The 26606-nt window shown below is 70.9% G+C and overlaps 6 protein-coding genes across 12 annotated transcripts; 2 read left to right on the top strand and 4 right to left on the bottom strand.

Annotated features, from left to right (window-relative positions):
- Positions 1-2493, bottom strand: ARHGDIA (Rho GDP dissociation inhibitor alpha). 2 transcript variants are annotated; one of them, XM_037493670.2, is made up of 6 exons: positions 2421-2493; positions 999-1215; positions 816-899; positions 489-565; positions 350-413; positions 1-240 (listed from the first exon to the last, which is right to left on the bottom strand). In XM_037493670.2, exons 2-6 carry the CDS (start codon positions 1186-1188, stop codon positions 41-43), a joined length of 615 nt encoding a protein of 204 aa, XP_037349567.1. In that variant the 5' UTR covers positions 1189-1215; positions 2421-2493; the 3' UTR covers positions 1-40. The 2 variants fall into 2 exon arrangements, with proteins under 2 accessions (XP_037349567.1, XP_037349566.1); XM_037493669.2 differs by lacking the exon at positions 2421-2493 and adding an exon at positions 1325-1519.
- A 6350-nt stretch (positions 2494-8843) lies between these two features.
- On the bottom strand, positions 8844-11667 carry ALYREF (Aly/REF export factor). Its single transcript, XM_037492055.2, has 6 exons — positions 11391-11667; positions 11165-11296; positions 10047-10194; positions 9489-9552; positions 9246-9417; positions 8844-9173 (listed from the first exon to the last, which is right to left on the bottom strand). Exons 1-6 carry the CDS (start codon positions 11625-11627, stop codon positions 9159-9161), a joined length of 768 nt encoding a protein of 255 aa, XP_037347952.1. The 5' UTR covers positions 11628-11667; the 3' UTR covers positions 8844-9158.
- A 143-nt stretch (positions 11668-11810) lies between these two features.
- Positions 11811-13212, top strand: ANAPC11 (anaphase promoting complex subunit 11). Its single transcript, XM_037492057.2, has 3 exons — positions 11811-11906; positions 12368-12484; positions 13035-13212. The coding sequence occupies exons 2-3, from the start codon at positions 12376-12378 to the stop codon at positions 13178-13180; spliced, it is 255 nt and encodes an 84-aa protein (XP_037347954.1). The 5' UTR covers positions 11811-11906; positions 12368-12375; the 3' UTR covers positions 13181-13212.
- Positions 13213-14549: 1337 nt separating this feature from the next.
- Positions 14550-14958, top strand: NPB (neuropeptide B). The gene is made up of 2 exons (XM_037493598.1): positions 14550-14762; positions 14830-14958. Exons 1-2 carry the CDS (start codon positions 14550-14552, stop codon positions 14956-14958), a joined length of 342 nt encoding a protein of 113 aa, XP_037349495.1.
- Positions 14959-15545: 587 nt separating this feature from the next.
- Positions 15546-20359, bottom strand: PCYT2 (phosphate cytidylyltransferase 2, ethanolamine). Of its 6 annotated transcripts, none has more exons than XM_037493084.2 (14): positions 20254-20342; positions 19706-19794; positions 19108-19281; positions 18883-18949; positions 18301-18385; positions 18162-18206; positions 17963-18016; positions 17450-17588; positions 17269-17351; positions 17038-17115; positions 16867-16932; positions 16726-16791; positions 16543-16631; positions 15546-16471 (listed from the first exon to the last, which is right to left on the bottom strand). In XM_037493084.2, the coding sequence occupies exons 1-14, from the start codon at positions 20340-20342 to the stop codon at positions 16366-16368; spliced, it is 1230 nt and encodes a 409-aa protein (XP_037348981.1). In that variant the 3' UTR covers positions 15546-16365. The 6 variants fall into 6 exon arrangements, with proteins under 6 accessions (XP_037348981.1, XP_037348982.1, XP_037348983.1 ...); XM_037493085.2 differs by having other exon boundaries at positions 15550-16471; positions 19120-19281; positions 20254-20359; XM_037493086.2 differs by lacking the exon at positions 17963-18016 and having other exon boundaries at positions 15550-16471.
- Positions 20360-20775: 416 nt separating this feature from the next.
- SIRT7 (sirtuin 7) lies at positions 20776-24912 on the bottom strand. Its single transcript, XM_037493362.2, has 10 exons — positions 24791-24912; positions 24588-24725; positions 24410-24514; positions 23274-23344; positions 23118-23190; positions 22601-22699; positions 22297-22533; positions 22124-22204; positions 21864-21970; positions 20776-20980 (listed from the first exon to the last, which is right to left on the bottom strand). Exons 1-10 carry the CDS (start codon positions 24881-24883, stop codon positions 20776-20778), a joined length of 1209 nt encoding a protein of 402 aa, XP_037349259.1. The 5' UTR covers positions 24884-24912.
- Positions 24913-26606: the final 1694 nt, after the last annotated feature.

A 26606-nucleotide genomic window follows, 5' to 3' on the forward strand; every position in this document is an offset into this window, starting at 1 on the left:
GGGGCACACTCCGGCCGTCCGCCGCCTCCCGGGCCAGGGTTCAGTCCTTCCACTCCTTCTTGATGGTGAGGTTCCACTCCCAAGACAAGTGGTCAGTCTTGTCGTCGTCTGTGAAGCTGGACTTGATATTGTAGCTGCCGCGAGCCAGCATGCCCTTGGGGGCCTCCTCCATGGGCGTCAGGAACTCGTACTCCTCCGCCCTGGGCCCGTAGCTCCCCACCATGTAGTCCGTCTTGTCAACTGCAGGCAGGGGCCGGGTCAGGGAGGGGCGCGGGCCCCCGGCTACCCACCACCTCGCCTCACCCCCTCCCGGGCCCTGCCCAGAGCCCCGAGTGCCACCGCCACTCACTCTTGATGCCTTTCCTGTACGTGTGCTGTATGTACTTCATGCCAGACACGATCTCCCGGTTCACCTGAGGGGGGCCGTGGCAGAGCTCAGCAGGGTGTCCCGCCCCAGCCTGCCCCAGGCTCCCCCAGCCTCCACTCACCCGGAAAGAGATTTTTATCCGATATTCCACCCCTTCCTTCAGCACGAAGGACTGCTTCTTGAAGCTCTCCAGATCGCCTGTGTTGAGAGAAACGCAGCCCTGGGATGCCCAGCTGGGGAGGCTGCTTGCCATGCGGCTCCCATCTGTGACCGCCTCAAGGCCTGGTGGGCGCCCTTCCACCCCCACAGTGCCCCCCCCCCAACCAGAGCCTTGGGGACCACGGGGCGGAACTTCTCTTGCTCCCCACGAGAGGGCGCAGGTGCACCAGGAAATGCTGTTGGGGCAGGGCACGTCTGAGCAGCCAGGGGCCTCAGAGGGGCCACTCACCAGTCAGGTCCAGCTCTAGGGGGCCCGGGGCAGAGCTGCACACCAGGGTCAGACGGGTCACGATGACGTTGGGAACGTTGGGGTCTGCAAAGAAACAGCCGCCTAGCACCGTGCCTTCCCAGCGCCTCCCGCCCCACCCAGGGGCAGCGCAGCAGCTGGCCAGGAGCCACGCGCCCCACTCACCAGCAGACACAGCCACGCGGCCCAGGAGGGCCTCCTTGTACTTCCGCAGGCTCTCGTCGTCCTTGTCCAGCTCCTGGATCTCCTGGATGCTCTTCTGGGCTGGGGGCTTGTAGTTGACGGAGTGCTCGTCGTCCTGGTTCTCTGCGGCGATCTGCGCCAGCTGCTCAGCGGTGGGCTCCTGCTCAGCCATGCTCACCTGTAGCCGGGTCTGGGACACCTGCAGGGGCACAGGCTGTGTCGCAGGGGCCAAGGAGGCAAGCGCCTGCTGCAGGAGGCCGCTGCCTGCCCCCTGGGGGGCCCAGCCAGGACTGCAGGGAACTCCCAACCTGCTCCTTCCGGAAACCGGCCACACCTCTCCTGCCAGGGCAACTTCTAAATCCTGCTGCTCCTTTTGAGCGGCCCCGGCCCTGACCCAGAGAGACCGTTCCCGCTGGGTCCTCCGAGCGGCCACACGAGGCTTTCCGGCAGGCGCTAGGGAAGACTGCCCAGCCCCACCAGCAGGTGCCGAGGGGGTGGCGGCGGGGGAGCCGCGCTGCGGGTTCCGCTCTGATCTCCGGAGGGTGGGGGCCGTGGCCCCGAACGGGGGCTCCGCTGGGGCCGTCAGCCTTCTCAAAGGCGGCCCTCTGGCCCCGGGGGGAGCCCCGAGGAGAAGCCGGCCTGAGGCGGCCCTGGCTTCCCCCGCTCAGCGTTCCCATGGCAGCCTCCGGGCCTTCCCGCGGAGCAGCTGCCGCCCCCGCCGCGGATCCCGGAACACGGAGGCGGCCAGGGGCGGCCCCCAGGGCCCGGGGGCTCCGGAGACGGCCGAGCCCTTTGTCCGCGGGGCCAGCGAGGGAGCCGGGATCTGCCCGGGCACCGGCTCCGGCAAGTGCCCAGGAGGCGCGCCACCGGGGCCGCCCCGCCCGTGCGGCCGGGCTCCCCGCGGCTTCCTCCCAGGCCCCGGGGGTTCCGCCCTACGGCCCCCCGGGCGCGGACGCCCCGCAGCCGCCCGGCGCGCGCACTTCCGCAGAGCCCGCAATCTGGGCGGAGGGCGGGGCGCGCAGGCCTCGGCCGCCTGACCCGCTGTCCGGGCCGGCCCCCGGGGAGGGGGCGTCGGGCGGGCCCCGCGGGGCGGCGCCGGGGCGGGGAGGGGGCGCCGGGGGCGCGGCGGGCGGGGCCACCGCGCCGCCCCCGCCCCCGCCCGGCCGCACGTGGGGCGCCCCGGCGCCGGGGCCCGGCCCGGCCCGCGCCCCCTGTCGCCGCGCCCGGCCCGCGCGGACCCCCGCGGCAGGCAGGGCGGGGCCGGGCGGGGCGGGCGAACAAAGGCGCGGCCGCCGCCCGCCCCGCGCCGCCCGCGGCCGCCGCCCGGCCCGCCCGGCCCCGCCCCGCCCCGCTCGGCCCGGCCCGGCCCGGCCCGGCCCGGCCCGGCCCGCCGCGGGCGCTCACCGAGGTTCGACCGCGCCGCTCCGCGCTCCTTCCCGCACGAAGTGACGATCGTCGTCGCCCGCCCCGCCCGCGCGCCCGCCCGGCCGGCCACTTCCGGGGTCACGCGACTTCCGCTCGCGCCGGGCGGGGCGGCCCAGCGCGCATGCGCGGGGCGCTCGGGCTGCCGGGAGCGCGCGCCCGCCATCTTGCGGGGCCGGGCCTTGAGGGCGCTCAGATGGGGTGCCCGGGCCCCCGAGGGCTCCCGCGCCGCGGTCCGCTGACGGCCCGCCAGCTCGGTGGGCGCCTCTGCACGCGCCCTTGGGCGACGCTCCCGGTAACGGGGCGGCCGGGCCCTTCCCGGCCCCCGCGCCTCTGGGCGCCCGGCGCGCGTGACCGGGTCGCCGCGGAAAGCGGCTCCTGCGTGCGGCGCCCCGGGGCGCGCGGCTTCGGGCGTGTGTCCGCGCCAGCCTGGGCCGCCGTGTCGCGCCCGCAGCCCCAGCGCGCGCCCCTCTGCCGGCGGGGAGGCCCCGAGTCCCCGCCGCCCGGGGGCGCGCCCCGTCGTGCCGGGAGGGCCGCGCGGCGCCGGAGCTTGGGGCGAGAGCTGAGCTTGGCGCGGGGGGCTCTCGGCGCCTGGGGGTTTCCTGTGCTGCGCTCGCTGTCGGGCCGTGTGCCGAAGCCGGGCTGGCCGCAGGCAGAGCGTCCCGAGTGGGGTTCAGCGCGGCTTCCTGCCTGGCAGTCCCCGTGGCCCCAGGCCCCGCTGTCGGAGGTTTGTGCCCAGAACCATCCCTCCTGGGCCTGCCACACGCGTCGCTGCACGCGGGGTGCACCTGGGATTCAGCAGCTCGAAGCCCCGCGTGATGCTGTGCAGCTGGATCTCAGCGGGCCTGCCCCCAGTCTGCCCCAAGGACCCGCTGCCTGGGGCACCGCACAGGCTTCAGCCCCAGGGCTCGGCGCCGACACCCCAGACAGGCCTCAGGGACAGGCGATGGCAGAGAGCCGTGACCCCGGCAACTCAGGGAGCAGCACCCATGGCTGGACTCAGGACTGCCCGGGGCGGTGGGGGGGGACCCTGAGGAGTGAGTACCAGGAGGTCTCCGGGCACCCCCTGGCCGACCTCCACCCTGTTCAGCTGCAGCAGCAGCTCAGGGGCCCTCTAGTTTTCTCTGCCCTCACCCCCGTGGAGACAGGTATTATTTGCACCTTAAATATCCAGCCTGTTTTTTTCCTAAGGAAAGAATCCTTTGGGGGGAGGAGGCGCCCCCCCCCATCCCTGCCCAGGCGTGCTTGGCGCGCCAGGAGGTGATTCTCTGCACGCGAGTGAGGGCTGGGTGAGGGCTGCAGCAGAGCGGGGCGCCTCGGGCATCACCCAGTGGCTGTCATCCCTCGCCTCCCCAGGTGCCCCAGAACAGCGTGCCCAGGGGCCTGTCACGGCTTCCTGGAGCCCGCTGGGCAGCTGCAGACTCAGCTCCTGTGGCTCTGCAGGCCGGTGCGGGCAGGCAGGGGCAGGGGCTGCAGCCCTGACCTGGGGCGACGCCCGCGCTCCGTCTTCCAGAGCCCCAAAACAGGCGCCTGGCGCGGCTTCAGCCCCAGGCTGACTTAAGGACCAGGTGGAAAATCTGGGCTGAAGACCCACAAAGCTGCCCCCTCGCCCGCGGCACAGGACGTGCGCCACGGAAGGTGGTTGTCCCACCCCTGGCGTCACCGCTGAGGGCTCTCCCCGCCGGGCGCTCAGTCCCAGAACATGGGCCAGGACGCAGCAGAAGCCCTAAGTGCCGTTTCGCACTCAACGGCGTTTTCTCTGCTCGTGAGCGCCCTTCCCTGGGTCAGAATCGGGTTCTGGCTGCCCGGGCCCTGGGACCAGGCGGGTGGGGAGTGCCCCCCGGTCTCCATCCCACCCCTGGACACCCCAGACTGGGGCAGGCCAACAGCTTCCTGACTCGGTGCCGTGGCCTCAGCTGGAGATGGGACTCTGGCCAGCTGGCCACTGAGAGAGTTACCCTAAAAATGGACACTCCAGGGCCCCCCCGGTGGCGCAGGCACAATCCCACATGGTGAGGTAGTTCTCTCCTGTCTCCCCTCTGCTCCCCTCAGCAGTGGATTTCAGTAGATTTGCCTGTTCTTCTTCCCACTCTGTCTCTGGGGAATCATCTCACCCCCCCACACTCCCCCACCTCTGGCCTGCACCCCAGTTCTTCTATGTAAAAATAAAAAGCATTAAAAAAATTTTAAAAATTCACTAACCTGGTCTCCTTGGTGGCACAAGGGGTTAAGACACAACCTATGAAGCTGTCCGCAGCCTCTGCAGCACGAGTTTGATCCCCAGCCAGGGAGCTACCCACAGGGCGCCGCAGACCTCGCCTGCCTCCCCGCTGCTCCCCTCAGCAGTGGATTTCAGTTAATCTGCCTGTTCTGCTCCCCACCCTGTCTCTGGTGACTCCTCTCACCTCCAACACCTCTGTCCTGTACCCCAGCTCTTGTATGCATAAATAAATAAATCTTTAAAAAACTAAAATAAAAAAATTCACTAACCATAAAGGTAAAGGTTTCATTCCAGAGTCTCAATTCCTTTGATCTGTGCACTTGTCCTTAATACCATAATCTATTTTTTAAAGATTTAATTATTATACGAGAATCGCAGTACAGGCCAGAGGTACGGGGGTGAGAGGATTCACCAGAGACAGAGCCGGGAGCACAACAGGCAGACGGACCTAACTAAATACACTGTGCCCTGTGGGTACTCCCTGGCCTGGAGGTGGCTGTGCATTGCTGAGACTTAACCCGCGCACCCCCGGGGAGGCCCAGCACCACAATCTCTTGATCTTTGTAGCTTTAGTTTTTGAGGTCAAGTAGTGTAATTCTGTTAGGTTCTTTTCAGAATTGTTTTGGCTGTTCTGGGTTCTCTGAGATTCTCTGTACCCCTGAAGGTCAGTTCTCAATTTCTAGGAAGAGCCTGTTAGGAATTTGAGAGGAACAATCTGGAGAAAGTGCATCTGGCAATTTGAACCTTGGATGCAAAGAGATGTCTCTGTGGCCTGTGGGTCTTTTTTCTCCAGCAGAATTTCCTCATTCTAGGGTTGTGTTTGGTTACGATTGTTACAAAGTATTTTAGTTCTTTTTATACTGATGTGAATGGACTTGTTCTGCTAATAACTGCACTTGTATTTTGTACATGGATCTTCCTGCCACCTTGCTAAGCTCTGAGGCTGTGACAAGCCTGGCCTGCGTTGTCTGGAAGGTGCCGGCTGTTCTCTCCCTGTGGGATCCAGTTAATCTTTAAAAAAGCCTTTGCCAGTTGACTGTCCGGGAGGTGCCGCAGGCACCGCCGCAGGCACCGCCAGGGAGATCCCATTTTCTTAAATTCTTTTGTTTCTTGTTTACTCTCCAGGTGCAACTATGGGAGTGAAAGGAATGCCCCCCCCCCACCACCACCTTGCTGGCCCCAGGGCTCTCCAGGGACAGCCCCGCAACTATGGGAGTGAAAGGAATGCCCCCCCACCACCACCACCTTGCTGGCCCCAGGGCTCTCCAGGGACAGCCCCAGGCGCTCCCAGGAGGAGGACCAGGCCCAGGCACGGGCAGCTGCAGGGAGCAGCCAAGCTGGGGATCAGGTTGTCAGCGGGTGGACTTCCAGCTCGCGAGCCTCTGGCCCACCCCAGAGCCCAGCCAGGACTGGCGCTGGGCGTCCAGCAGGACCTCTGGGTGTGCCTCTGCCTCCACGGCAAAGGCAGCAAAGGCGCTTGGGGCGAGGGGTGCGGGCGCCGTCCTGGGGAGGGGGCGGGGCTGCCGGGCCTGGGTCTTGCAGTCGCGCTGGAGTGCCCGGGACAGGGTGGGGAGGGGCCGGTGGGGGGCAGAGCCCTGGAGAGATGGAGTCTGTCGCAAGCACGGGAGTAGGGCGCCCCGCTCCAGGGGGCCCAGGGAGCTGCCTCTTACCCCAGGGGCCGTTCCTTGCCTCTGCCGTCCCATGTGGAGATGCCGCCACCAGGCAGCCCCTGACACTCAGCACAGCGCGGGCGGCTCAGGCCAGGAGGGGGACAGCACACGCCTGTCCCCTGGAAACACACGCACCCCTGATCACGGGCCTCAGGATACCCCTCGAGAATGTGGGGGGGCGGTGGGGGTGACCACTGCCCATGCTGGGGACTCTTGGGTGATGGACTGTTCTGGGAGGTGAATGTGGGCGCGCTGGATGTGCGAACACAGCAAGACCACTGGATGGGCTTCAGCGGATGGTGTGAACACCTGGGTGGCCCCAAGGCACGAGCGCCTCCTTGGCACCTTCGCCCTCCCCCACCTCTGGAACAGACTACTGCGCCCAGGAGCCCTCCAGGCCCTGCAGCGCCAGGCACGGAGGCACGTGCAGCTCAGCTTCCTCAGCTTCCAGCGTGCCCCCTGTCCCCTTCTGTCCTGCTGCCCAGGCCCTGGCCATCCTGCCTCAGGTCCTGTGCTGCTCTTCTCTGCCTTTGGCGCCTCCAGATGTCCACCCTCTCCCGCCAGCCAGGCCTGCCCTGTGCTGCATCCCCTGCCGCTGGACTGCATGGCCCTCTTGCCCCTGGCCACTCACACGCCCTCGGTAGGGCCTGCCACCAGAAGGCATGCTGGACACACTGGACAGGACCAGGCTCCACCGGCCCTGGGTGTGGCGCCTACCTACAGAGAAATAAACATTTTTTTTTAAAAAAAGATCTTCCCCGGGCGGCCGAGAATGGAACCCGCGCTGCAGAGGCTGCGGACGGCTCCACAGCGCTGCGCTCAACCGCCTGTGCCGCCAGGGAGGGCCTAAATTTCAGTTTCTTAAAACCCCAAACGAGATCGTGTCACTGGGTCCCGGGAAGAGGTGAGCCCCCCAAACCTGTGCCGGCAGCACCCGAGACACTTGCCAGGCGTGTGTGGCCAGGGATAGAAACTGCCCCACCCCAGCTGTCCTGTGGCCACTGCACAGCAGGTGCGGACTGGCCCGGGTCAGGCAGTCCCCCCAGGCAAGAACTAGGTGAGCGGGCTCGCCCGCACCCGGTTGGCCAGGGCTTCCATCGGGGGTTGCACGCGCTGCTCCCCCAACCTGGGCCTGTCAGGCCTGTGCCCCAGAAGCCGCCTATTGCAAACGGTGGAGCTGCCAGTGGTGGCTGTGGGCCAAGCGCAGAGCTTCCCTGTGGACTGAGGGCTGGAGGCGACCCCAAAACCCTGGAACTGCCCCCTACAAAGGATGGGTAGGCAGAAAGCCACAGCCTGGTCCTCTGGCATCTCCTTCCTGGACCCCAGGGAGGTGGGGGGGAGGGCGAGAGCTGGGACTACTGGCCCCGGCAGGCCAGCAACACCAGCCCCGGCTCTGGCCCTCAAGGGGGCTCCAGTTCACAGACAAGGTAGCGGATGCTTCAAGGGAGGGTCCGGGAGCTCCGCCCTGCTCTGCTCACTGGCCTGCCCCCACACCCCTTTGCCTCTCGGGATCTGTGGAATCAGACTGCCCCCCAGCTCCTGTCACGTCATGCTCTGCCTGGTCCCCACCAGCCCTCCTTGACCCGAGCAACATGGGGGCTGGGGTTGGAGGGAGATGTGCCATACCTGGGGGCCTCCGGGGCTGCGCTAGTGCCCAGTCTCCTCCCAGGCCTCCCTCCACTCAGGACACCCACGACTGACCCCAAGCATCAACCACCGTCCTCCTGCCCAGCACTCTTGGCCTCTGGCCTGGCCAGGCCCTCAGCCAGGGCTCCCCTGGGCCATACCCTCCTCAGGACACCTCCTTGCCTCGCTGGGACCTGCTCCTTGGGAGCAGCGCTGCCTCCCGCCGCGCCCACCCGTCCTTAGCAGCTTGCAGAGCATTCAACTACCCCGCGGGCTGGGCACAGCTGAGTCATCACGGTCATCTTCCCGGCCAGCGCCTGCCCCGAGCAGGCACCCCCAGCGGCGGAGAATTCTGACGGTGCGAGGCCCCGGCTCACACACCCTCTCGCGCCCCCTTCCGGGCCAGCCCCGGTGGCAACAGTGGGCTTGGAGGCGGCCTCGGTCTCCCGGCAGCTGTCCTGGGCCCAGTGCTGGAGGGAGGGTGGCTGCTTTTGCCCCAAGCAGGGACAGGTGGTGCGGGCGTCCCGCCCCCAAGGGGCCCTGCGGTAGGCAGAGGAGCTGCGCGGTCCGCTCTCCCTGGGCTTGAGGCAGGACAGACCCATCTGGGGCCCGCCCTCCAGAGCCAGGACACATGAGACGCTGCCCAGCCCAGCCCAGCCCGCCGCTCACTGCAGGCACGCGCCCCGGCCGCCAGCAAGCACGGATCGCGGGGCGCCCCGTCGCCTCGCCCTCTGGACGTGGAGGCCAAGGGGATGCCGCCCCCCGCCAGCGTTCCCGGGCCCCGCCCTCACGTCGACGGGCGGCCCGGCGTGGGCTGCAGACCTGAGCCCCGGAACCCTGCACCACGGAGATGACCGCCGGCCGCTGGCCACCTGGGCCTGCCCCCCGCCCCCGCACCTGAATCACGCAGCCCCAGGCCTACACACGTTTCTATTTTATTATGGCAAAGGTGAGGACGTCACCCTCTCCACAACAGCAACCAGTAAAATTTATCCCAAAAATAACTCGGTACAAAACAGGTCTGCTTCGGAATTAAAAAAAAAAAGGAAAAAAAAAAGGGAAAAAGGAGAAAAAACCTTTACAGGAGTCTTTAAATCCTATTTTAAAACATAAAAGAAACAAATCCACGGTTGGCTGCACAGGCCCAGCCCGCCACCCTCCCGCCGGGAGCGGACGCGGCCGGTCTGCTTCGGGCGCGGGCGCTTAGCTGGTGTCCATCTGCAACACAGGAGAGGGTGGTCGCCCTCTGCTCCCCCGGGGGAGCCCCCCCTCCCGGCGCCCGGAACTCACCCTGGCGTTGTAGGCGTCCAGCTGGGCGTCCAGCTCCTCCGCCGAGAGCTGCTGCTTGGAGCCCCTGCCGGTGCCTCTGCCTCGGCCGCGGCTGCCCCCGCGGGCTCCTCTTCGGGCACCGCCGCCGAAAGCACCGGAACCTCGGTTTCGAGTCATGCCGCCCCTGTTCACGCTGGCGAGGAAGGGGGCTCGCTCACGTGCCTGGCCGGGCCCCGCGCCCCCCCGCCCCGGCCGCCGGCTCACCTCTGGGCGGGTCTCCGCTGCGTGTCGATCTGTGACGTGACGAGCTGGATGTTCATGGGGCGGCCTGTGCGGGAGACAGAAGGCACGGGCCGGTTAGGGGGCCGGCGCCGGGGCCCGGCCGGGCCTCCGCGCAGGCTCCGGAAGGGGCCGAGTCTCAGGTGCTCCCGACACCCGGTGGGAGAGCAAGACGGCGCAGCAGCCGCCGGCGCCACATTGCCGAGTCCACTCAGGCGGCGGCCAGGCCGGGCGTCGGGCGCTGGTGGGAGGCGCAGGCGACCTGACGGAGAAGAGCCGGTACCTTTGTCTCTAGACTACAGCCGCGCACTCAGAGGAGTGCTAAGGAGGGTCTGAGAAGGCTCCACAGAAGTGAATCTTCCAGGAGGAGCTGAAGGAGGGGAGGGATGTAGCTCGCTGGATGGGGGTTCACAAGAGGTTGTTCCGGATGTGTGGGGCAGCGTGAGAGGTGGCAGAGTGGAAGAGCGAGACAAAGGGGCAAACGTAAGGTGTCCTCGGCCGGAGGGCGCGCCCCTCCTGCGGGGCAGGGTCCACCCCACGCACCATCCAGGGGGACGCCGTTGTACTGTTTCATGGCCTTCAGGGCGTCCGCCTTCCGCTCGAAGTGCACGTCGGCGGTCCCTAAGCTGCGGCCCGAGCGGTCGTAGTGCACCGCCGCCTTCTTCAGGGTCCCGAATTCAGCAAAGAGCTCCTGGGAGTCGGAAAGAGCAGCTGTTGGCAGGCGGCCTTCCCCCCGCGGCCAGGGCCTGGGAGCGCGAGCTGCTCTGGGGGTCTCCCCGGGAGGCCTGCGCGCGGGCAGGGCGCGGCGGGGGGCTGGGGGCAGGGCTGGGTCCGGCGGGCAGCTACTCTCAGGAGCGGCTTGGCCCTGGGCTCCTGGCGGCCTGGCACCGAGACGCAGGCGGGCGCCGGCCCGGTGGAGGACACGAGGTCTGCCTCCGTCCACAGACGAGCGCACAGCGAGCTCCTGCTGCTGGAGTGAGGGGTGCTGGCAGCGCGTGGACCAGCTCAGAGGGCCCCTTGCCTCGGGAGCCCTGCCCCAGCCCCTCCCCCAGGGCAGGTCTGGCTCACCTGGCCCTCTCCTCCCACTCAAGCCTGCCGCAAAGGCTGAAGTCAAGCGCTGCCATGGAAACTGCCCTGACCTCAGGTAGGCTGGGAGTTGGAGAGGGAACCCAGAGTGTGGGGCTACTCCGGCCGCAGGCACACAGCGGGAAGTGGAGTTCACCAAAAGCGGTTTCCAGTGGATGCCAGAAACCACCTTGAAAAAAGTGTTGAGACACTGTGAGTGCTCATCGGCCTCCGCTGTCCTCCCCGGTCTCGTCCGGCGGCTGGGCGCTGGGCGGCTGAACCCAGGAGGCCCCGCACCCTGGCCCGGCCCCCTGAGCTCCCACACTGACCCCCAGGACGCCTGCACCTAACTAGACACCCTCGGGCGCGCGGCGCCGCTCAAAAAGGAAGGAAAAAGGCGCCCGCCAGGGCAGGGGCGCCGGGGCAGGGCCCGCGGGAGGCCGGAGGGGGCCGCCTGCCCCGCGGCGGGCCGTGCAGCTGCGGCGGCCGGCGAGCGCCGCGCCCGGGCCGGGCGGGCGGGCGGGCGGGCGGGCGGGGGCACACCCCGACGACGGGGCGGGCGGGGGCACGGCCGGCCGAGGGGCCCGGCCTCTCACCTGAATGTCGGCGTCGGACACCCCGAAGTCCAGGTTGGACACGAGCAGCTTGCCCCCCGTCTCCACGCCGGCGCCGCCCCCGAAGCCGCTGTCGAAGAGGTCGTGCTGCCACTTGTCGGGGAGCTGCTTGGGCTGCGGGCGGGGGGGGGCGTGAGCGCGCCGGCCCCGCCGCCGCCACGCGGCCGCGCGGACAAAGGCGCCGCCCCGCCCGCCCCGCCGCACTCACCCGGCTGTAGGGCGCGGGCCGGTTCCTGCCGCCGCCGCCGGCCGCGCCGCGGGCGAGGGCCGGCCGGTTCCGCATGGGCCCGCCGCCTCGGCTCACCCGCGCGGCCGCCTGCGCGCCGCCGCCCCGGCCGCCCTGCGAGCCCGCCCGGCCGCGGCCCCGGCCCCCGCCGCGGCCGCCTCGCTGGCTCCGGTTCAGCTTGATGATGTCGTCCAGAGACATGTCCATCTTGTCGGCCATGGCGGGCGCGGATCGGCCTCGGCTCCAGCCCGCGCGTCAGCACGCCGGCGCGTCACTTCCGGCGCCGCGCGGGCCCTTCCGGGGCGCGGGCCCGCCGATTGGCTGCGGGCGGGCGGGGGCGGGCGTGCGCGTGCGCGCTGGGCGGAGGGCTGGGCGGGCGCGGCTGTGAGGAGCCGGGCCGCGGCCGCGGTCGTTTTTATACCTTCCCGCGCGGGCGCCGGCGCGGCCAACGGAAGGCGGGCGGGCGGCGGGGGGCGGCGCGTGCCGGGGTTGGCCGAGGTGCGAGGGCGCGGGGGCGGGGCGGGCCGTTGGGGGCGGGGCCGGGCACCTCACCCCTTCCTCACCCCCTAACCCCTCACCCGCCCACCGCCGCGGGGGCCGCGGGGCGGCGGGGGCCGCGGGGCGGCGGGGGCCGCGGGGCGGCGGGGGCCGCGGGGCGGCGGGGGGCGCGGGGCGGCGGGGGGCGCGGGGGCCGCGGGGCGGCGGGGGCCGCGGGGCGGCGGGGGGCGCGGGGCCCGCGGGCCGCGGGGGGCGGGGGCCGCGGGGGCCGCGGGGGGGGGCGCGGGGGCGTCTCTATCTGTCGCCCCGGGGAGCGCGACGTCGCCTTCCAAGGGGCCGCGGCCGGGCGCGGCGCGGCGGGCGGGCTCGGCGGGCGCCCTGCAGCGGGCGCGCCCGGCCCCCGGCCCCGAGCCGCGGCCCCCCGAACGCGGCGGCGGCCTGACCCGGCCCCCCCGCCGCAGGCCCCGCCATGAAGGTGAAGATCAAGTGCTGGAACGGCGTGGCCACCTGGCTCTGGGTGGCCAACGACGAGAACTGCGGCATCTGCCGGATGGCCTTCAACGGCTGCTGCCCCGACTGTGAGTGCCCGGCGGCCGGGGGTGCGGGCGGCCGGGGGTGCGGGCGGCCCGGGGGTGCGGGCGGCCGGGGGTGCGGGCGGCCCGGGGGTGCGGGCGGCCGGGGGTGCGGGCGGCCCGGGGGGTGCGTTGGCCCGGGGGGTGCGTTGGCCCGGGGGGTGCGTTGGCCCGGGGGGTGCGGGCGGCCCGGGGAGTGCGGGCGGCCCGGGGGGTGCGTTGGCCGGGGGGGGGGGGTGCGGGCGGCCCGGGGGGGGCGTGCGGGCGGCCCTGCTGTCCGGCTGCGCGCGTGCCCGCGAGGTCGGCCGGGCGGCGCCCTCAGCGTCGTCCTTTGTCCTCCGAGTCCCGGGGAGTGGACGTGGCGCGGTGCGTGTTTGGGGCGAGACCGGTTTGGGCTCCGCTGCCTGCGGCCTGCGGGAGCCGCGGGGTGGGGTCGGGGCTTGGCCGGGCTGGCCCAGATGCCCGCAGCGCGCGCGGGCCCCGCGCTTGCCCGCTCAGGCCGCTTTGCCCCGCACCCCTTGGTCCGGGGCGGCGTGTGACCCGGCCGTGCCCGCAGGCAAGGTGCCCGGCGACGACTGCCCGCTGGTGTGGGGCCAGTGCTCGCACTGCTTCCACATGCACTGCATCCTCAAGTGGCTGAACGCGCAGCAGGTGCAGCAGCACTGCCCCATGTGCCGGCAGGAGTGGAAGTTCAAGGAGTGAGGCCCGCCGAGGAGCCGCGCGGGGACAGCCGCCCGCCGCCGCTCCGTGACACTTTACCCAATAAAGAAAACTCATTAACGCCCGCGCCTGGCCCGCGGCACCTGCCTGCTCGTCCCTGGTGCGCCGCCTGGCCTGCGAGACGGCGTCAGGTCCCCCTCTGAGCTGCCCCGCGGGGCCTGAGTCAGCTGGGTGGGCGGGCGCCTGGGGGGCGACCCCCGCGTCCCAGACGGGCGGGAACACTGGTGGGCGGAGGCCTCTGGCTGACGGCAGGCCCTGCCCTGCCAGCGGGCGCTGGCTGAGACGCCTCAGACTGCCGGTCCAGCTGGGGGCGCCGGGCCCCGGCCCCCTGCCCGCCCCGGGGCCCGTGGTTACTGTTCCAGTCCCCGTGGGCAACCAGCCCCCGGTGCTTTTTCTCCGCCTGTTTCCAGCTCTTGGGGAGTGCGCCCCGTCCTTTGTGGGGGCACCCCGCCTCCCGCCTGCACACAGTGCCCAGAGAAAAGAAGGCCCACTTGCCCCTCAGCCCAGGCCATGGGTCCTGCCAGGGCAACCCCCCCTTCCTGCTGCTGGGGATGGTCCTGGCGGGGACTGGGGTGCCCAGCAACTGTGGGGCACGCTGTGGCTCTCTGGGTGCCTCCCTGGCCCTGCAGTCAGGCCGCACAGGCGGCGCGGCAGGGCCTCTGCTCCCTGAGGTCTTGGGGGGGACGGGGCTGAGGGGGTCACTGTGCCCTGGAGAGAGCAGGTGCTGGCTGGCAGCGTCCTGGGGTACCCTGACGGCTTAGGTCTGGACCTGAGCTTGTTCTGGCTCCCCAGCTGGCTCTCCAAGGGGTCCCACCGCCACACCCCACTCTTGACGGGGCGTGTGGGGGCCCAGTCGTGTGGTGCTTCCCCCCTTGTGAACCAGGTAGATTCTCTCCCCCGTTCACAGCTGGCCCCATGCTTTCTGGGGCTGTTTCCTGGGGTCTGGCCTTGATCCCCAAAGGCTGGACACGCCATGGCTGCCAGTCCCGTCCTGCTCCCTGGCACTGGTCCTCCCATCGCCCGCGGCCTCGGAGGAGAAAGGAGCCCCTGCCCCATCCTGAGGGCACCCTGGACTGCGGTGCCACCCTGCCACCCTCTCCTCCCGGGGTGGGCCTCCTTCCTGGTGGCGTGGGCACCCCAGCCAGCTGGGACCCTGGGGGGGTCCGCCAGGCGAGACTGGGCTGGCCCCCAGGCCCCCCCAGTGCTGCCCGTTGCTCCGCGGCGCCTCAGGGCCTGGGTGCCCTGGGCCCGCGCCCCGCAGGCGCGGCGGCGGGTGGGCGGTGGGGGGTGTGGGCCCCGCCCCGCCGCGGGTATAAGGGCCGCGCTCGGAGCCCCGCCGCCCGTCCTCGCCATGGCCCGCCCCGCGACGCTGCTGGCCGCCGCCCTGGCGCTGTGCCTGCTGCCGCGCGGCCTCGCGTGGTACAAGCCGGCGGCCGGGCCCGGCCACTACTCGGTGGGGCGCGCCGCGGGGCTGCTGTCGGGGCTCCGCCGGGCCCCCCACGCGCGGCGCTCCGACCCTCCGCGGGGCGCCGCCCGGGAGCTGCGCGAGGGTCTGCGCAGCCTGGTGAGTGCGGCGGCCCCGGGGTGGGGCGGGGGGCGCGGACCCAGCCCTGACCCCCGCGCCCCCGCAGGCCGTGTGCGTCCGGGACGTCTCCCCGAACCTGCGGAGCTGCGAGCGCCTCCCGGGCGGCCGCGCCACCTTCCAGTGCCGGGCCGACGTGCTCCTGTCGCTGCGCGCCGCCGACTGCCGCGGCGCCTGAGCCGCGCCCCGCGGACGTGGCGACCCCAGTAAACGGCCGCGTCAATAACCGAAAAGCGGGTCTCCGAGTGTCGGGGGGGGGGGACCTTAGGCGCCTGCCCGCGGAGCCCTCGCCGCCCCCGCCCGCCGGGCACAGCCGCGGAGCTCCGGCCACACCCTCCGGGCTCCCCAAAGCTTAGAGGCCGCGGGGAACTCCTGTGCACGCCCTGCCTCCTTGCCCCTCCTGCTCCAGCCCACCCGAGGCTGCTCCTCCTGAGGGAAGGGCCCGGGACCTGCACGCCCTGCCTGCCCACCAGTGTCAGGGCCCACGCAGGGCTCCCTGGGGGTACAGCCCAGGGCCCCGCCCAGCCGATCGGTAGCCCCTGAAGCCTGGGCCAGCTGGCAGTGGGTGAGACAGGAGGGGCTGGAACTGTCCATCTGGAGCCTGCCTTCCTGGGGCCCCCGCATTCCACCTTGGCGGGGACTCTGGGGGCCTGGCCTCTGCTGCTGCCCAGAGCAGTCGTGGTCCCCACTCAGTGCAGGAGCTGCTGCCGGGTCCCCCCAGTGTGCTTCACCGGCTGGACTGACGCAGCGGCCCAGGTGGGCAGGTGCAGCGAGGGCCCCAAGCCTCACCCAGCCTAGCCCTTCCCGGCCTGAGGGAGCAGGGCGATGCCTCCAGGCTGGGGGTGCGAACCCTCAGGGTCCTGCCATTCAGTCTTCAAGTCAGGCCTAGGACAGAGCTAGAGAGAAAGGAGAGGACCAGCCCCCCACACCCGTGGACACCATGGCGGGGAGCCCTGGGGGATGGAAACCACCACACCCTCCCTGAACCCGAAACCACTGCCCGCGTGACAGGCTGCTCCACGTGACCCCAGCTGGGGTGTGGGAGACGCTGCAATGTGGGGGAGCCGGGCCCAATCCCCAACTGGAAGGAGTGGCCTCGGGAACCAGGGGGCGTCAGATTCTGGGCCAAGGGACCTTGCCTGCCCCTCCTGTCGCCCCTGCTGCTGGCGGGGCAGGGGCAGGAAGGAGCCCACACGGATGCCTCCACTGGCTTTATTGGGTGGCACAGACTCCCCCCCCACCCCGCCCGGTGCGTGGGCAGCAGAGGTTGGGGGCCGGCCTGTGGGGGGCACGACCAGCACCCTGGGGAGGAAAGGGGGCGGCCACCTCTGTCACCGCCCCTGGCGCCAGGCCAGCGTGGGGGGCGGGAGCAGCAGCGGAGGGGACGGCCGGGCGGAAGTGCCTGTCCTGTGGGCCCCGTGGGGCCGCGGGGCGGGAAGGGCGCCTGGGGGCAGCCCCTGGCCTGTGCTGACCCCGGGCTGCGCCGAGGGAAACCTGTGGCTAGTCAGCCGGCAAGCCGGAGTTGGGGGCGCAGACCCGGGCGGGCGGCTGCAGGCCTCCGGCGCCTTCTTCCCTGGGTCAGAAGTCAGGGGCACTCTCCTTCGGGGGGCGGTCCCCCTTGCCGCCGCAGTGCCTCCAGGAAGGCCAGCTCCTTGGCCTCCTTCTTCTGGTTCCGGGCCTCGTACTCAAGCCTGGGGGGTCAGGCTGGGTGAGCTGGGGCCCGGGCTGGAGCTCAGGCTGCCCCCCCGCGCCCCCCCCTCACCTGTTCTGGATGATGCGCTGCACGATGAGGTCCGTGGTCAGGTCGTTGCGGCTGTCCACCTGGCGGAAGAGGCCCCTTCTCTTGGGCTCCTGGAGGCAGGCGGCGGCGAGGGCATGAGGGCCTGCCCCAGGCCAGGGGTGCCCGGGGACAGGCTGCCGCCCACCCCGCCGCCCGCCCACCCACCTGGTAGGGGTCCGAGCCGTCCTTGTCCGGCACGACCTCCGTCTTCCCGTGGCACACCAGGTCCACCTGGGGAGAAGCCAGGTCAGGGGCCTGCCTGGCCCACCCGGGGCACCCACGGCCCCGCGCCTCCTGGAGCCTCACCTTGAAGTGGTCCAGGAGCTCGGCCGTCACCGAGTAGGGGGCCCCGATCACCACCTCGGACACGTACTACAAGGGGGGCGAGCTGGTTGGCAGGGCTTGGGGAGTGCGGGGCGGGGGCGGTTGGGGGGCACCAGTAGGAGGGGGCGGGGGGCGGCGCACGGGCGGGCTCACCCGGCAGGCCAGCACGCTCAGGGTGCGCTCGTGCAGGTTCATGATCGGGTAGTTCTTCCCCTTGTAGCGGTTCACCTCCTAGGCCGGAGCGGGCGGGTCAGCGGGCAGCAGGGCGGGCCGACCCCTCCCGTCGTCCCCGGGGGTGCCCGCCAGCAAGGAGGACAGGCCACAGCACATCTCCTTGGCCGTCAACAGCACCCCGGGGCCCCCTCTCGGCCGTCAGGGCGAGACCTGGTCAAAGTGCAGGCCGGCGATGACGTAGGGCCGCTCCGCCAGGCCGTGCGCCTGCTCCAGGAAGTCCACGTGGCCGATGTCTGGGCGCGGGTTAAGGAGCAGGTAACGGCAGGGAATGGGGGCAGTTGGGGACGTGCAGAGCAAGGCTGGAGCTGGGCCGCGCAGCCCGGGAGGATACGGAACAGGTCGAAGGCGCCGGCCACGTAGATGACGGTCTCGCCCGGCTGCGGCTCCTTGCCAGAGGCAAACTGGATGATCTTCTGGGACGTCTGCAGGAACTGGGACACCCCCGTCCAGGGGTTCCGCCCCCCTGGGCACTGGAACACGAGAAAGGACTGGTCAGCAGCAAAGACCTTGGGGGGCCCTCCCCTCTGTCTCCTGCGCCTGGGGCTGCCTGCCTGGTGTGGGATGGAGGAGCAGGGGGGGGCCAGGCCTCCGAACCACTCGCAGAACCCTGCCAGCCCACTGGGGTCCCTCGGGTGCTGTTTACCGGCAGGTGTCTGGGCAGGGAGACCACCGGCTGGCGGGCAGCACCCAGACCCCGGAGCCAGCAGGCCCCCTACGGCGACAGAGTTGTGCGCCACCCCCTGGCCACAGCAGGTGCTGCAGCCAAGGTGCTAGGGCGGAGCACCCCCAGGCCAGGAGGCTAGCGGCCCAGTGGGGGCCCGCCCTGAGGCCACCACCTGGTCACCTGGGAAGAGCCTTCTGAGCAAAGTGTCTCCCCGGCGGGTGTCGGGTGAGGGGGCTACAAGGGAGAGAGGACCAGGCCGCCTGTTAGAGACCACAGTTCTCGGGGGTCCTGTTCCTCCTCCGGGCAGGAGCTACCGTGGCTGCCAGCCTGGCGGTCAGAACCCGGGAGGCGGGGAGCAGGTGGGGCTGCGGGCACTCACCCTGCCGAAGCTGTCCGCGTACGCCCGGCACTCCGAGGACATCTCCTGTGCAGAGGGCAGCGCTGAGCGGCCTGGTGCTCAAGGCACAGCCTGCCCACGGCACCCAGCCAGCCCAGGATCTCGCCCGGCCCCGGCTCACCTGGCTGCTGTGATGGGCTTTGGTGACCAGCAGCATGCGGCCCACCAGGTCTGTGGTGGACACGCCCTGGGTGCGCTTACACTCCCTGGGGACAGAGGCAGGCTCAGGACCCATACCGGACATGCCAGCGCCCCCAACCCTGCTACTGCACAGCCCACAGCCCGCGGTCCTGGCAGCGCACACCAGGCATCTCGCTGCTTCCGGCCTCGGCAGAAGCCCAGGCAGGAGAGGGAGGCCAGGGCCCCGCAGCCTGAGCGCAGGGAGAGAGACAAGGTGTCGAACCCTACATTCACCCGCGTGCAACGTGGGGCGGGCACGCCTGGCTGTCGTGGCGGCTGTTCCCTGTGAACCTCCGGCCCCGCCTGCCGCGCCTGTGGCCGCCCGAGAAGCCCTAACCACTGTTCCTTTCAGAAGCTAAGTAAGCCGCGGGCCAGCTCCTCCGCTCACGGCCTGGGCCGCAGCCTCCAGCCTCAAAAGCCTGGTCTCCCCGGGGGCGCCAGGCACAGCCCCGCCTTGTCCCCCAGGAAGAAGAGCCAGAGGGACTCAGCCCGGCTGTGAAAGGCAGCGCGGGGAGAGACTCGCCTGTATCTGCCCGCCCGCTTCACTTCCTCATAGGTGTCCCGGCCGTCCACGGTCAGCGTGATGTCATCTGGGGTCAGAAAGAGCAGGACTCTTACCTGGAAACCGTGAAGTCCCCCAGCACCCGTGACCCCCATCCCAGGTGGCCCTGGGGTGCCTGACCCACAGGCAGGGAAGGACCCAGAACCTTCCCGCCCGCAGGAGGGTGGCCCCGGCTCAGTGGCCCACCCGGCCACTCACTGCCGTGGACGCAGAAGTCGCAGTTGTGCTTGTCCAGCGTCTCCAGCGTGGTCACGTAGGGCGCCGCCGGCACCACCTCGTCCACCCACTTGATGGCCTGCACCATCCTGTACCTCTCCTCCTGGGTGAACACGGGGGGGCCCTTGTGCTTGGCGATCTCCTCTGGGGTCAGAGACAAGACCAGGCGGGCAGTGAGGGCAGGCACTGGGCGCCCCAGGTCTGTTCTGCCAGCACCTGCCCGGGAGGCGGCCCGGCCACAGGGCTGAGGCTGGGCCACCTGCTGCCCAGTGCCTGCCTCCTGCGGGGAGCCCTGGGGTGGGGACGTGTTGGGTCACGGACACGGTCCTCACCAGCCGGGGTCAGGAAGACTTGGGGGCCCCCTTTGAGTGCTCCGTCCCAAAGGCATGGGGAAAAGCGGGGCCCGGGTGGGGTGCAAGGCCCTGCCACAGATTGCAGGGTCGGCCACCCCTGCCTGTCCGGGGCTCAGACCTGAGCCCAGGCGCGAGAAGAGGGGTGAGGGGTGCACTGGGGGGGCTCCGCCGCCCTGGGCCGGGCCCACCCCGGACGGCGGCGGGGCGGGGCCTACCGTCGGTGTGCACCCCCACGACGAGGCAGTCGCCCATGGCCCGCGCCTGGCGCAGCTGGTTCGAGTGGCCGTAGTGCACCATGTCGTAGCTGCCGGGAGAGCGCGGCACCGGCTGAGGCGCCTCCGAGGGCCCTCTGGGCTGCCGCCGTCGCTGGCCTGGGCCTCCTCGGCCCCACGGCCCCCGCGGGGCTCGGCCGGCCCCCGCCGGCCCTCCTCCCTCCGCGCCGCAGCGGCGGCCCCTGCGCGCCCACGGCGGCCGGGGGGGCGGGGCGGGGCGGGGCGGGGCGCGGCTGCGGCCGGGCCGAGGTCGGAGTCCGCCCGCACCGGCGGCGGCGGGGCCCGCAGCCCGGGCCGGCCAGAGGGGCTGCCCCCGGCGGGGGCCACCGGGGCGCCCCGGAGCCGCGAGGCCGGCCCTGCTGCCGGCCCGAGGTGCAGGCGCCGGGGCCCGGGGTGAGCGGCCGCGGCTCCCGCGGGGGGCCCGGAAGGCGTCCGGGAGCAAGGCCGGTCGGCGCGCGCGCCCGCCCGCCCGCCCGCGCGCCCGCGCTCACCAGCCGTCGCACCACACCCGCACGGCGCGCCTGCCCCCCGGGCCCGGCGGCTCGGCGCCGCCCGCCGCCCCGTGCCCGTTCCGGATCATGACCCGCGGCGGCGGCGGCTCGGGCTCCGGGACTCGGCGGCCGCCGCCCGCGCACGCGCCCTGCCGCCGGCCGCCCCCGCGCGCCGCCAATGGCCGCGCCCGCCCCGCCCCCCGCGGCCGCGCGGCCCGCCCCGGCCAATGGCGGCGCGCGGCCCGGAGGCCCCGCCCCGCCCCACCCCGGCCAATGGCGGCGCGCGGCCCGGAGGCCCCGCCCCGGCGCGGGCCAATGGCGGCGCGGCGGTCAGAGAGGCGGGGGCCGGTCGGAGACGTTTATTGACGGTACAAGCCGCGGCGGCCGCCCCACGCCGGCGCGGGGCCCGGGAGGCCGCGGGCCGCGCGGGGCAGGCGGGCGCCCGAGGGCGGCCTGGGGGCGCGGCCGGCAGCGGGCGGCGGCCGCCCGGCCGGTCCCGCGAGTCCAGTCTCGGGCCGCGGCCTACGGGACTCTCCTCCTCTTGGGGCGCTTCGCGCAGCCCCGGCCGAACCAGCCGCCCGGGCCGGGGCCGGGGCCGGGGCCGAGAGGCGAGCCCCGCTCCCCCGGCGCGGCCTCCTCCGGGCTCCGGCGCAGCGGTCTCCGGCTGTGGCTGCCCTCCTCGCCGGCACGCAGGGGGGTCGCCAGGGAGAAGATGGGGTCCTGCCACCTACCGAGAAGGGAAGGCGGGGCCGGGGTGAGGCTCGTGCGGCGCGGGCCAGGCGGCCCTGCCTCCCTCCCCGGCCGGCCCACGCTGGGCTCTGCTGGGCCGCAGTCGCGGCCCCCGAGCTCCGGGCCGGAAGCCGCGGGGAAGGCCCGGGGCTGGCGCCCAGGCCCGCGCCTCCGCCCGCCGCTGCCCGCCTGGCCGCGGGGTGGGAGCGCGCGGCGGCGGCGGCTCCGGGCCCCACGGCCGGCCGGCTGGCGGGCCAGCCCCTCTCCCCTTCCCAGACCGCCAGACCCGGGGTGGGGGGAGGCCGCTGCCGGGAGGTGCGGCCCGGCCCGCACGCTACCCCGTGAGGGCGTATGTCTGAGATGCAGAACCACAGTTATAAACGCAAGATGCAGATACACACCGAGAAAGAACATGAGCTAAGTTAATGTGAACAAAAAGGTGCGATACACAGAGGCCCACGTCACAGACACCACAAACATAACATACAAGAATTGCCAGGCCCAGAGGCGAAGGGATCCTTAATTCTTGAACCCTTTGATTAAAAGAAGTTACTGATTTCCCCTAAAAGACCCTGAAAATTCACAGAGAGAGAAAGTGTAAACTTCACGCAGTACACACGCCACGTCCCGCACCACACGCTCCCTAGCAAGGCAGTCTGTTGCGCATCCCCAGCCTACGCCGGCGCCCAAGACCGAGTGTGCCGGGCAGCGGGACAGGACTCGCGAGGGGCGTCCTTCCCGGCCAGCCGTGAGGCCGAGGGCGGGCCTTGTGTCCTGCGTGCCCCGCGCTGCCCCGGGGCCTCCCACGCCTCAGCGCGGCGTCACACTCAGATGGCAAGAGAAGACGGGCAGGGGGACGGGGCGAGCGCCGGGCCCCTCACCTGCTGTAGGTGGGGATCTCCAGGCCCAGTTCGCCCATGAGGAGCCGCATGACGTCATCACACTTCCCGTGGAGCTTCAGGGCAGCCCCGTCGTCCTTTGGGGTCCACTGTGGACAGGGGAGGTCAGTGAGGGCAGCCGAGCTCCTCCCCTGACCCCTGCCTTGTGGACTCCGGAGGTGGATGTCCCGGGGGCATCCTCTGGCTCTCCTAAGGCCCAGGTCTCCGGAAAGGGCTGGCCACGCCCCGAGTGTCTGCACTACCTGCAAGTTCACGATGTAGAGCTTGGGCCGCCGGCTGGGGGGCTTGGTCATGCACCAGAGGCGCGGGTACTTCTTCAGCACCTACGGGAACGAGCGGACAGACCCGTGCAGCAGACGAGGTCCCCAGGCGCTGGGTCTGAGGCAGCCCACCCTGCCCCGTCTGCCGCGTGTACCTTCAAGCTAGAGCCCAAGCACAGGATGGCGTCAGCCTTGTTGGCCGCCTGGGTGGCTGCCCCCCAGTTCAGGGGCTGTCCCAGAGTCCCCCTCTCCCCGAAGTGCACGATGGTGTCCCGCAGCGGGGCCCCACATGCATGGCAGGCCCGGCCCGTCTGGTGCCGGTGGAGGGCTGTCCGCTCAGTCACATCGAACTCCCGCACGTACTCCCTGTTGGGGGTGCAGGCAGTGCAGACCTGGGGAGGAGAGGGTATGGTGAGCGCGGCCCCCGCCACCCAGCCCAGGCCCAGCGTGGCCACTCACCTCGATGTACATGTTCCCGTGGAGCTCGGAGATGGCGGTGCGGGGCAGCCCGCTGCGCAGATGGAGCCCGTCGCAATTCTGAGACACCACGTGCTGCACCTGGCAGCCAGGGCGGCGTCAGCAGTGGGGTGCGGGGAGGCAGCTCGAGGGTGGCGCCCAGCAGGACTCCAGGCGGGGGTGCAAGGAGCCGGCAGCCCCAGCAACCCCACGCCTTTGCGGGACCCTGACAGGTAGGGGCGGGCCCCTCAGGCTCGCTCTCTCTGTCAGGTCTCTGGAGGCCCAGGGGAACCACCCTGTCCCCAGGAGCGTGGGCAGAGGGCCCAGGAGCTCTGGCCCAGGTTGGGCCTGTGCGCGACGGCCCAGAGCCTGCCCTTTTCTCTCAGGGAGGGAGCCAGGGGCAAGAGGGGGTCTGAGCCCTGAGCCAGCACCATCGCAGGTCCCCAGTGCATGCGCCTGGGTGGGCTTAGTGCTTGGGCACCCAGGGCAGGAGCCCCCTTCCTACTGCGACTGCTCTTACCAGCTTCCGCTCATGTAAGCGCGCGATGCTCATGTGGGTGAGGGTGGGCTCGGCCTGGCTCAGGTCGGTGGCACTGCCAGCAGAGAGAAGTGGGGTGAGGGCAGCGCCAGGCGAGGACCCTGCCCAGCCCGGGGGAGGGCCACACTGGCTGCTCACCTCACACTTCTCCCTTTCTGCAGCAGCGTCCACACTCCATTAGGGCCCCGGTAGTCTGGGATAGAAGCTGCCTGAATGTTCACAAAGAAGATCAGCCCGGCGAGAAGACGTCACCGCAGGTGCTGGCAGAGCTCCCAAGGGTAGGAGCCAAGTGCTTCTCCCAATGTGCTCTGGGCTGCCCTCAGAGTGGCCTCTCCATGGTACAGGCTCCACCTTGTCTAACCTGCTCGGGCCAGCTGGCTGCACCCCACGGCCCCTGCCTCTGCCTGGACCCCTGCTCCCATCTTCCGGGGTCACCCTCCAGGCTGCCAAAGCGCTGTCCTCCGCTGGGAGGGGCTGGAGGATCAGGCCACCTGGGAACGTTCCCAGCAGAGGCGCTCCAGGTGGGAGTGTGCCCGTCAGGACTGGTCCAGCCCGCAGGCTGCCTCCAGCGCACTGAGCACTGAATGCAACTTCCTAAGGCCCTGATCCAATGACACAAATCCACCCAGAAGGCGGGTGCCTGGGTTGAGATGTCTGCTGCTCCCAAGCCCAGTGGCCTCCCTTGTGGGGAGCCCGGTCTCACCCTACTTCCCGAGCTCAAAACATCCTGACCAGTGGCTGTGACTCACATGAGAGAAGGGGCCTTGGGGACAGCACCCCGCAGAGCAAAGGAACAGCCGTGCGTGGGTGAACAGCCGCCGGGCTCTCAGGGGCTGTGCCGCTGTTCTGAAGCCGCTGCATGAGCAGGCGCCCCTGCCGGGGGCTCAGCAGAAGCAGCGAAGGCGCCCTGACCCGGGCCTCTGAGGTCCCCTGGGGGACTGCCGGCTCCGCCTCCACCCAGCCGGCCCAGCCCACGGGGCCCGGACATCGCACCGGAGGGGGCGCGCAGCTTCTCCCCAGGACGGGAATCCTCGGTGCCCAGCCCGGTCGGGCGCGGGGGCGCGCACGCCCCCCGCAGAGCTGGACTCGCTCCGCGGCCCAGGCTAGCTCCTCCAGAAATGTCTCCAAACGTGAGCGTTCCCCGCGGGCCCGTGGCGGGCCCTCTTTCGGGGACTCGGCCGACGCGGCGCGCAGAGATCCGGAGCCCGGCCCGGCCCGGCCCCCGGCGCCTCCAGCGGGGCGCCCCGGGCGGCGAGGGGCGCGCGGCCGCCTACCGTGCTGATGCCCGCGCCGGTGTAGACCACCAGGAACTTGGCGCCGCGCACGGCGCCCGCCAGCTCGCGCACCTTCCTCCGCAGCTCGTCGGGGGCGTCGCACACCTGCGGGAGCCGGCCGTGAGCGCCGCCCGCCGCCCGCCGCCGCCGCCCCCCGCCCCGGCGCGCCCGGACTCGCCTCCTCCAGCCGCCGCTTCAGGCCCTCGCGCCGCCGGCTCCGGCCCTGCAGCTCGGCCACCAGGTCCGCGCTCTCGGCCAGCAGCCGGCCCTCCTCGGCGCTGCGCTCGGCCGCCGCCTTCCTCAGGATGCGCGACACCTGCGGGGCGGGGGCGTCAGCGCGCGCGGGCCCGGGGGGGGCCCGGGGGGCCGGGGGGCGCCCACCTGGCGGAGACGCTCCCGCTGCTGCTCCTCCCGCAGCCTCCGGACGCGCTCGGCCGCCTTGCGCTCGCAGCGGCTCAGGCCCCCGGCGGCCATGGCGCCCGCCGCGCTTCCGCTTCCGCCTCCGCCCCGCCTCCCGGCAGCCCGCGCGCGGCGCATGCGCCCGCCCGCCCGCCCAGGAAGGCACCTGCCAGTCTTTTAAAAGGCGTTTATTGGTCATATACAAAATAAAGAAAACCTTGTATATCACAAACATACACTATGTACAGCAATAAATACCGGGCAGGCCCAGCGCCGCCCTCCTGGACAATAATTTAGCAATAAATACGGGAGCGGCCCGGCCCGGCGCCCCGCCCCGCCCCGCCCCGCCCCGCCGGGGCTCCGGGCCGCAGGTGAGGCCGGGCCGGGCCGCCGGGCCGGGCCGGGCCGGGCGGGCTGGGGCTCCAGGCGGCCGCGGGTCGTGGGGACGCTCCCCAGCGCGGACCGGACACCGAGCCCAGGCTGCGGGGCGCCCCCCTCTGCGCACGGCACCCCCGCCTGCCCCGACCAACCGCGACAGGAAGGCAGCACATGCCGGAGAATTACTCAGTGGCTTCTGGGGAAAGAAATCGTTAAATGGGCTGGTTCCTTTCACCAAACCGCAGCCTAAAAAAGTAACTTAGGCGATCCCAGAACGGAAACGGTGCTGCGGGCGGTGGCCCGGGCTTCCCAGCCGTGGACAGCAGCTCTGGCCAAACGGCAGCCCCAAGCAGGGAGGCAGCGGGGACAGGCCGCGGCAGACAGGAGTGTGGGCTCGGGCGCTGGGGCCAGGCAGGCTGCCCTGACAGCCTGAGGAGATGCCAGAGGCCCAGACCCTGGCAGGACCCGGGCGGTGGCCAGAGGGAGGCGGCACCTGAACCGCAGCTGTCTTCTGCCTGCCCAGTGGTGGCACTCCCTGGCCACAGCCAGGGCCCGCGGGCAGGCCTCCCTGGCCACGTTCGGCCGGAGCTGACCTGTTCCCACAGGGTCCTGGGAGATCTGAGTGTCCGTGCTGGGGGAGAGAGGAGCTGTACCGGGCAAGCTGGGAGGCGCGGCGCACAGACGACCACTTAGCACACAAGCTGGGAGACTCGGCCTCGGCCAAAGCCCTTGCTTGGCTGTATCAGAAAGTCAAGAAGAAGGAGGGAGAGAACATGACACTCCACAGAGAAAACTAAACCAACGAGAACCAGAAAGACACCGACCGGCCACGCAGGGACACAGATTACTGTCAAGAAGCTGAGGGCAGGGGAAGGGGCAGCGGCCTGAAGGGCTGGCCTGCTGGAAACTGGTGCGCTCCCCACACTGGAGGACAGTTGCTCGAGTCCCACAGACTGGAAGGGGGAGGATGGACTTCAGAAGCTTCTCCTGTAAAGCAAACGGGGCACTAAACCCAAGCCCCCTCCTACGTGTCCCAGGTCCCCAGCCAGTGGAGGTGGGCAGCTGGAGGGGCACCTCCAGCTGGGCCAGGGCCTGCCAGTCACCTCTGGGCCCCAGGTGGGCACATGACTGCAGGGCAGGGTGTGATTCAGGACGTTCGACCATCTCCACAGCAGGCCAACTGGGGGCAACCAGGGTGGCGGTGGGGTGGGGGGGCAGACTGCGCATCCAGGGGCGAGAAAGACCCGCAGAGAGAGGCAGCACTGGACAGCACGAGTCCACTGTAGCGCACGGGCAGACCGGCTGGATTCTGCTGTGCATGGGGCTAAGTCCTGCTGCGTGCACTGGGCTCCTGCCAGACTACGCTTCTGTGCTTCCCACAGGTGCAGGGCCCTCAGTAATCCCATGTGGCCAGACAGGA

This window comes from Talpa occidentalis, unplaced genomic scaffold, assembly GCF_014898055.3.
Source record: "Talpa occidentalis isolate TD23 unplaced genomic scaffold, MPIMG_talOcc4v2.1 talOcc4.7, whole genome shotgun sequence".
NCBI lineage: Eukaryota > Metazoa > Chordata > Mammalia > Eulipotyphla > Talpidae > Talpa > Talpa occidentalis.

Excerpts from the sequence above, each read along its gene's own strand:
- ANAPC11 (XM_037492057.2), top strand. The coding sequence starts at position 12,376 with ATGAAGGTGAAGATCAAGTGCTGGAACGGCGTGGCCACCTGGCTCTGG. Across the intron at positions 12,485-13,034 it reads CAACGGCTGCTGCCCCGACT|GCAAGGTGCCCGGCGACGAC; the intron begins GTGAGTGCCCGG and ends CCGTGCCCGCAG.
- ALYREF (XM_037492055.2), bottom strand. The coding sequence starts at position 11,627 with ATGGCCGACAAGATGGACATGTCTCTGGACGACATCATCAAGCTGAAC. Across the intron at positions 9,553-10,046 it reads CAACGGCGTCCCCCTGGATG|GCCGCCCCATGAACATCCAG; the intron begins GTGCGTGGGGTG and ends TCTCCCGCACAG. Across the intron at positions 9,418-9,488 it reads CAGCGGAGACCCGCCCAGAG|CGTGAACAGGGGCGGCATGA; the intron begins GTGAGCCGGCGG and ends CTTCCTCGCCAG.
- NPB (XM_037493598.1), top strand. The coding sequence starts at position 14,550 with ATGGCCCGCCCCGCGACGCTGCTGGCCGCCGCCCTGGCGCTGTGCCTG. Across the intron at positions 14,763-14,829 it reads GCGAGGGTCTGCGCAGCCTG|GCCGTGTGCGTCCGGGACGT; the intron begins GTGAGTGCGGCG and ends GCGCCCCCGCAG.
- PCYT2 (XM_037493084.2), bottom strand. The coding sequence starts at position 20,342 with ATGATCCGGAACGGGCACGGGGCGGCGGGCGGCGCCGAGCCGCCGGGC. Across the intron at positions 18,386-18,882 it reads AAGCGGGCGGGCAGATACAG|GGAGTGTAAGCGCACCCAGG; the intron begins GCGAGTCTCTCC and ends CTCTGTCCCCAG. Across the intron at positions 16,472-16,542 it reads CAGCGCATCATCCAGAACAG|GCTTGAGTACGAGGCCCGGA; the intron begins GTGAGGGGGGGG and ends CTGACCCCCCAG.
- ARHGDIA (XM_037493670.2), bottom strand. The coding sequence starts at position 1,188 with ATGGCTGAGCAGGAGCCCACCGCTGAGCAGCTGGCGCAGATCGCCGCA. Across the intron at positions 900-998 it reads CCGCGTGGCTGTGTCTGCTG|ACCCCAACGTTCCCAACGTC; the intron begins GTGAGTGGGGCG and ends GTTTCTTTGCAG. Across the intron at positions 241-349 it reads GTACAGGAAAGGCATCAAGA|TTGACAAGACGGACTACATG; the intron begins GTGAGTGGCGGT and ends CCCTGCCTGCAG.
- SIRT7 (XM_037493362.2), bottom strand. The coding sequence starts at position 24,883 with ATGGCCGCCGGGGGCCTGAGCCGCTGCGAGCGCAAGGCGGCCGAGCGC. Across the intron at positions 24,515-24,587 it reads TGAAGCGGCGGCTGGAGGAG|GTGTGCGACGCCCCCGACGA; the intron begins GCGAGTCCGGGC and ends CGGCTCCCGCAG. Across the intron at positions 23,191-23,273 it reads CAGAAAGGGAGAAGTGTGAG|TGCCACCGACCTGAGCCAGG; the intron begins GTGAGCAGCCAG and ends CTCTGCTGGCAG.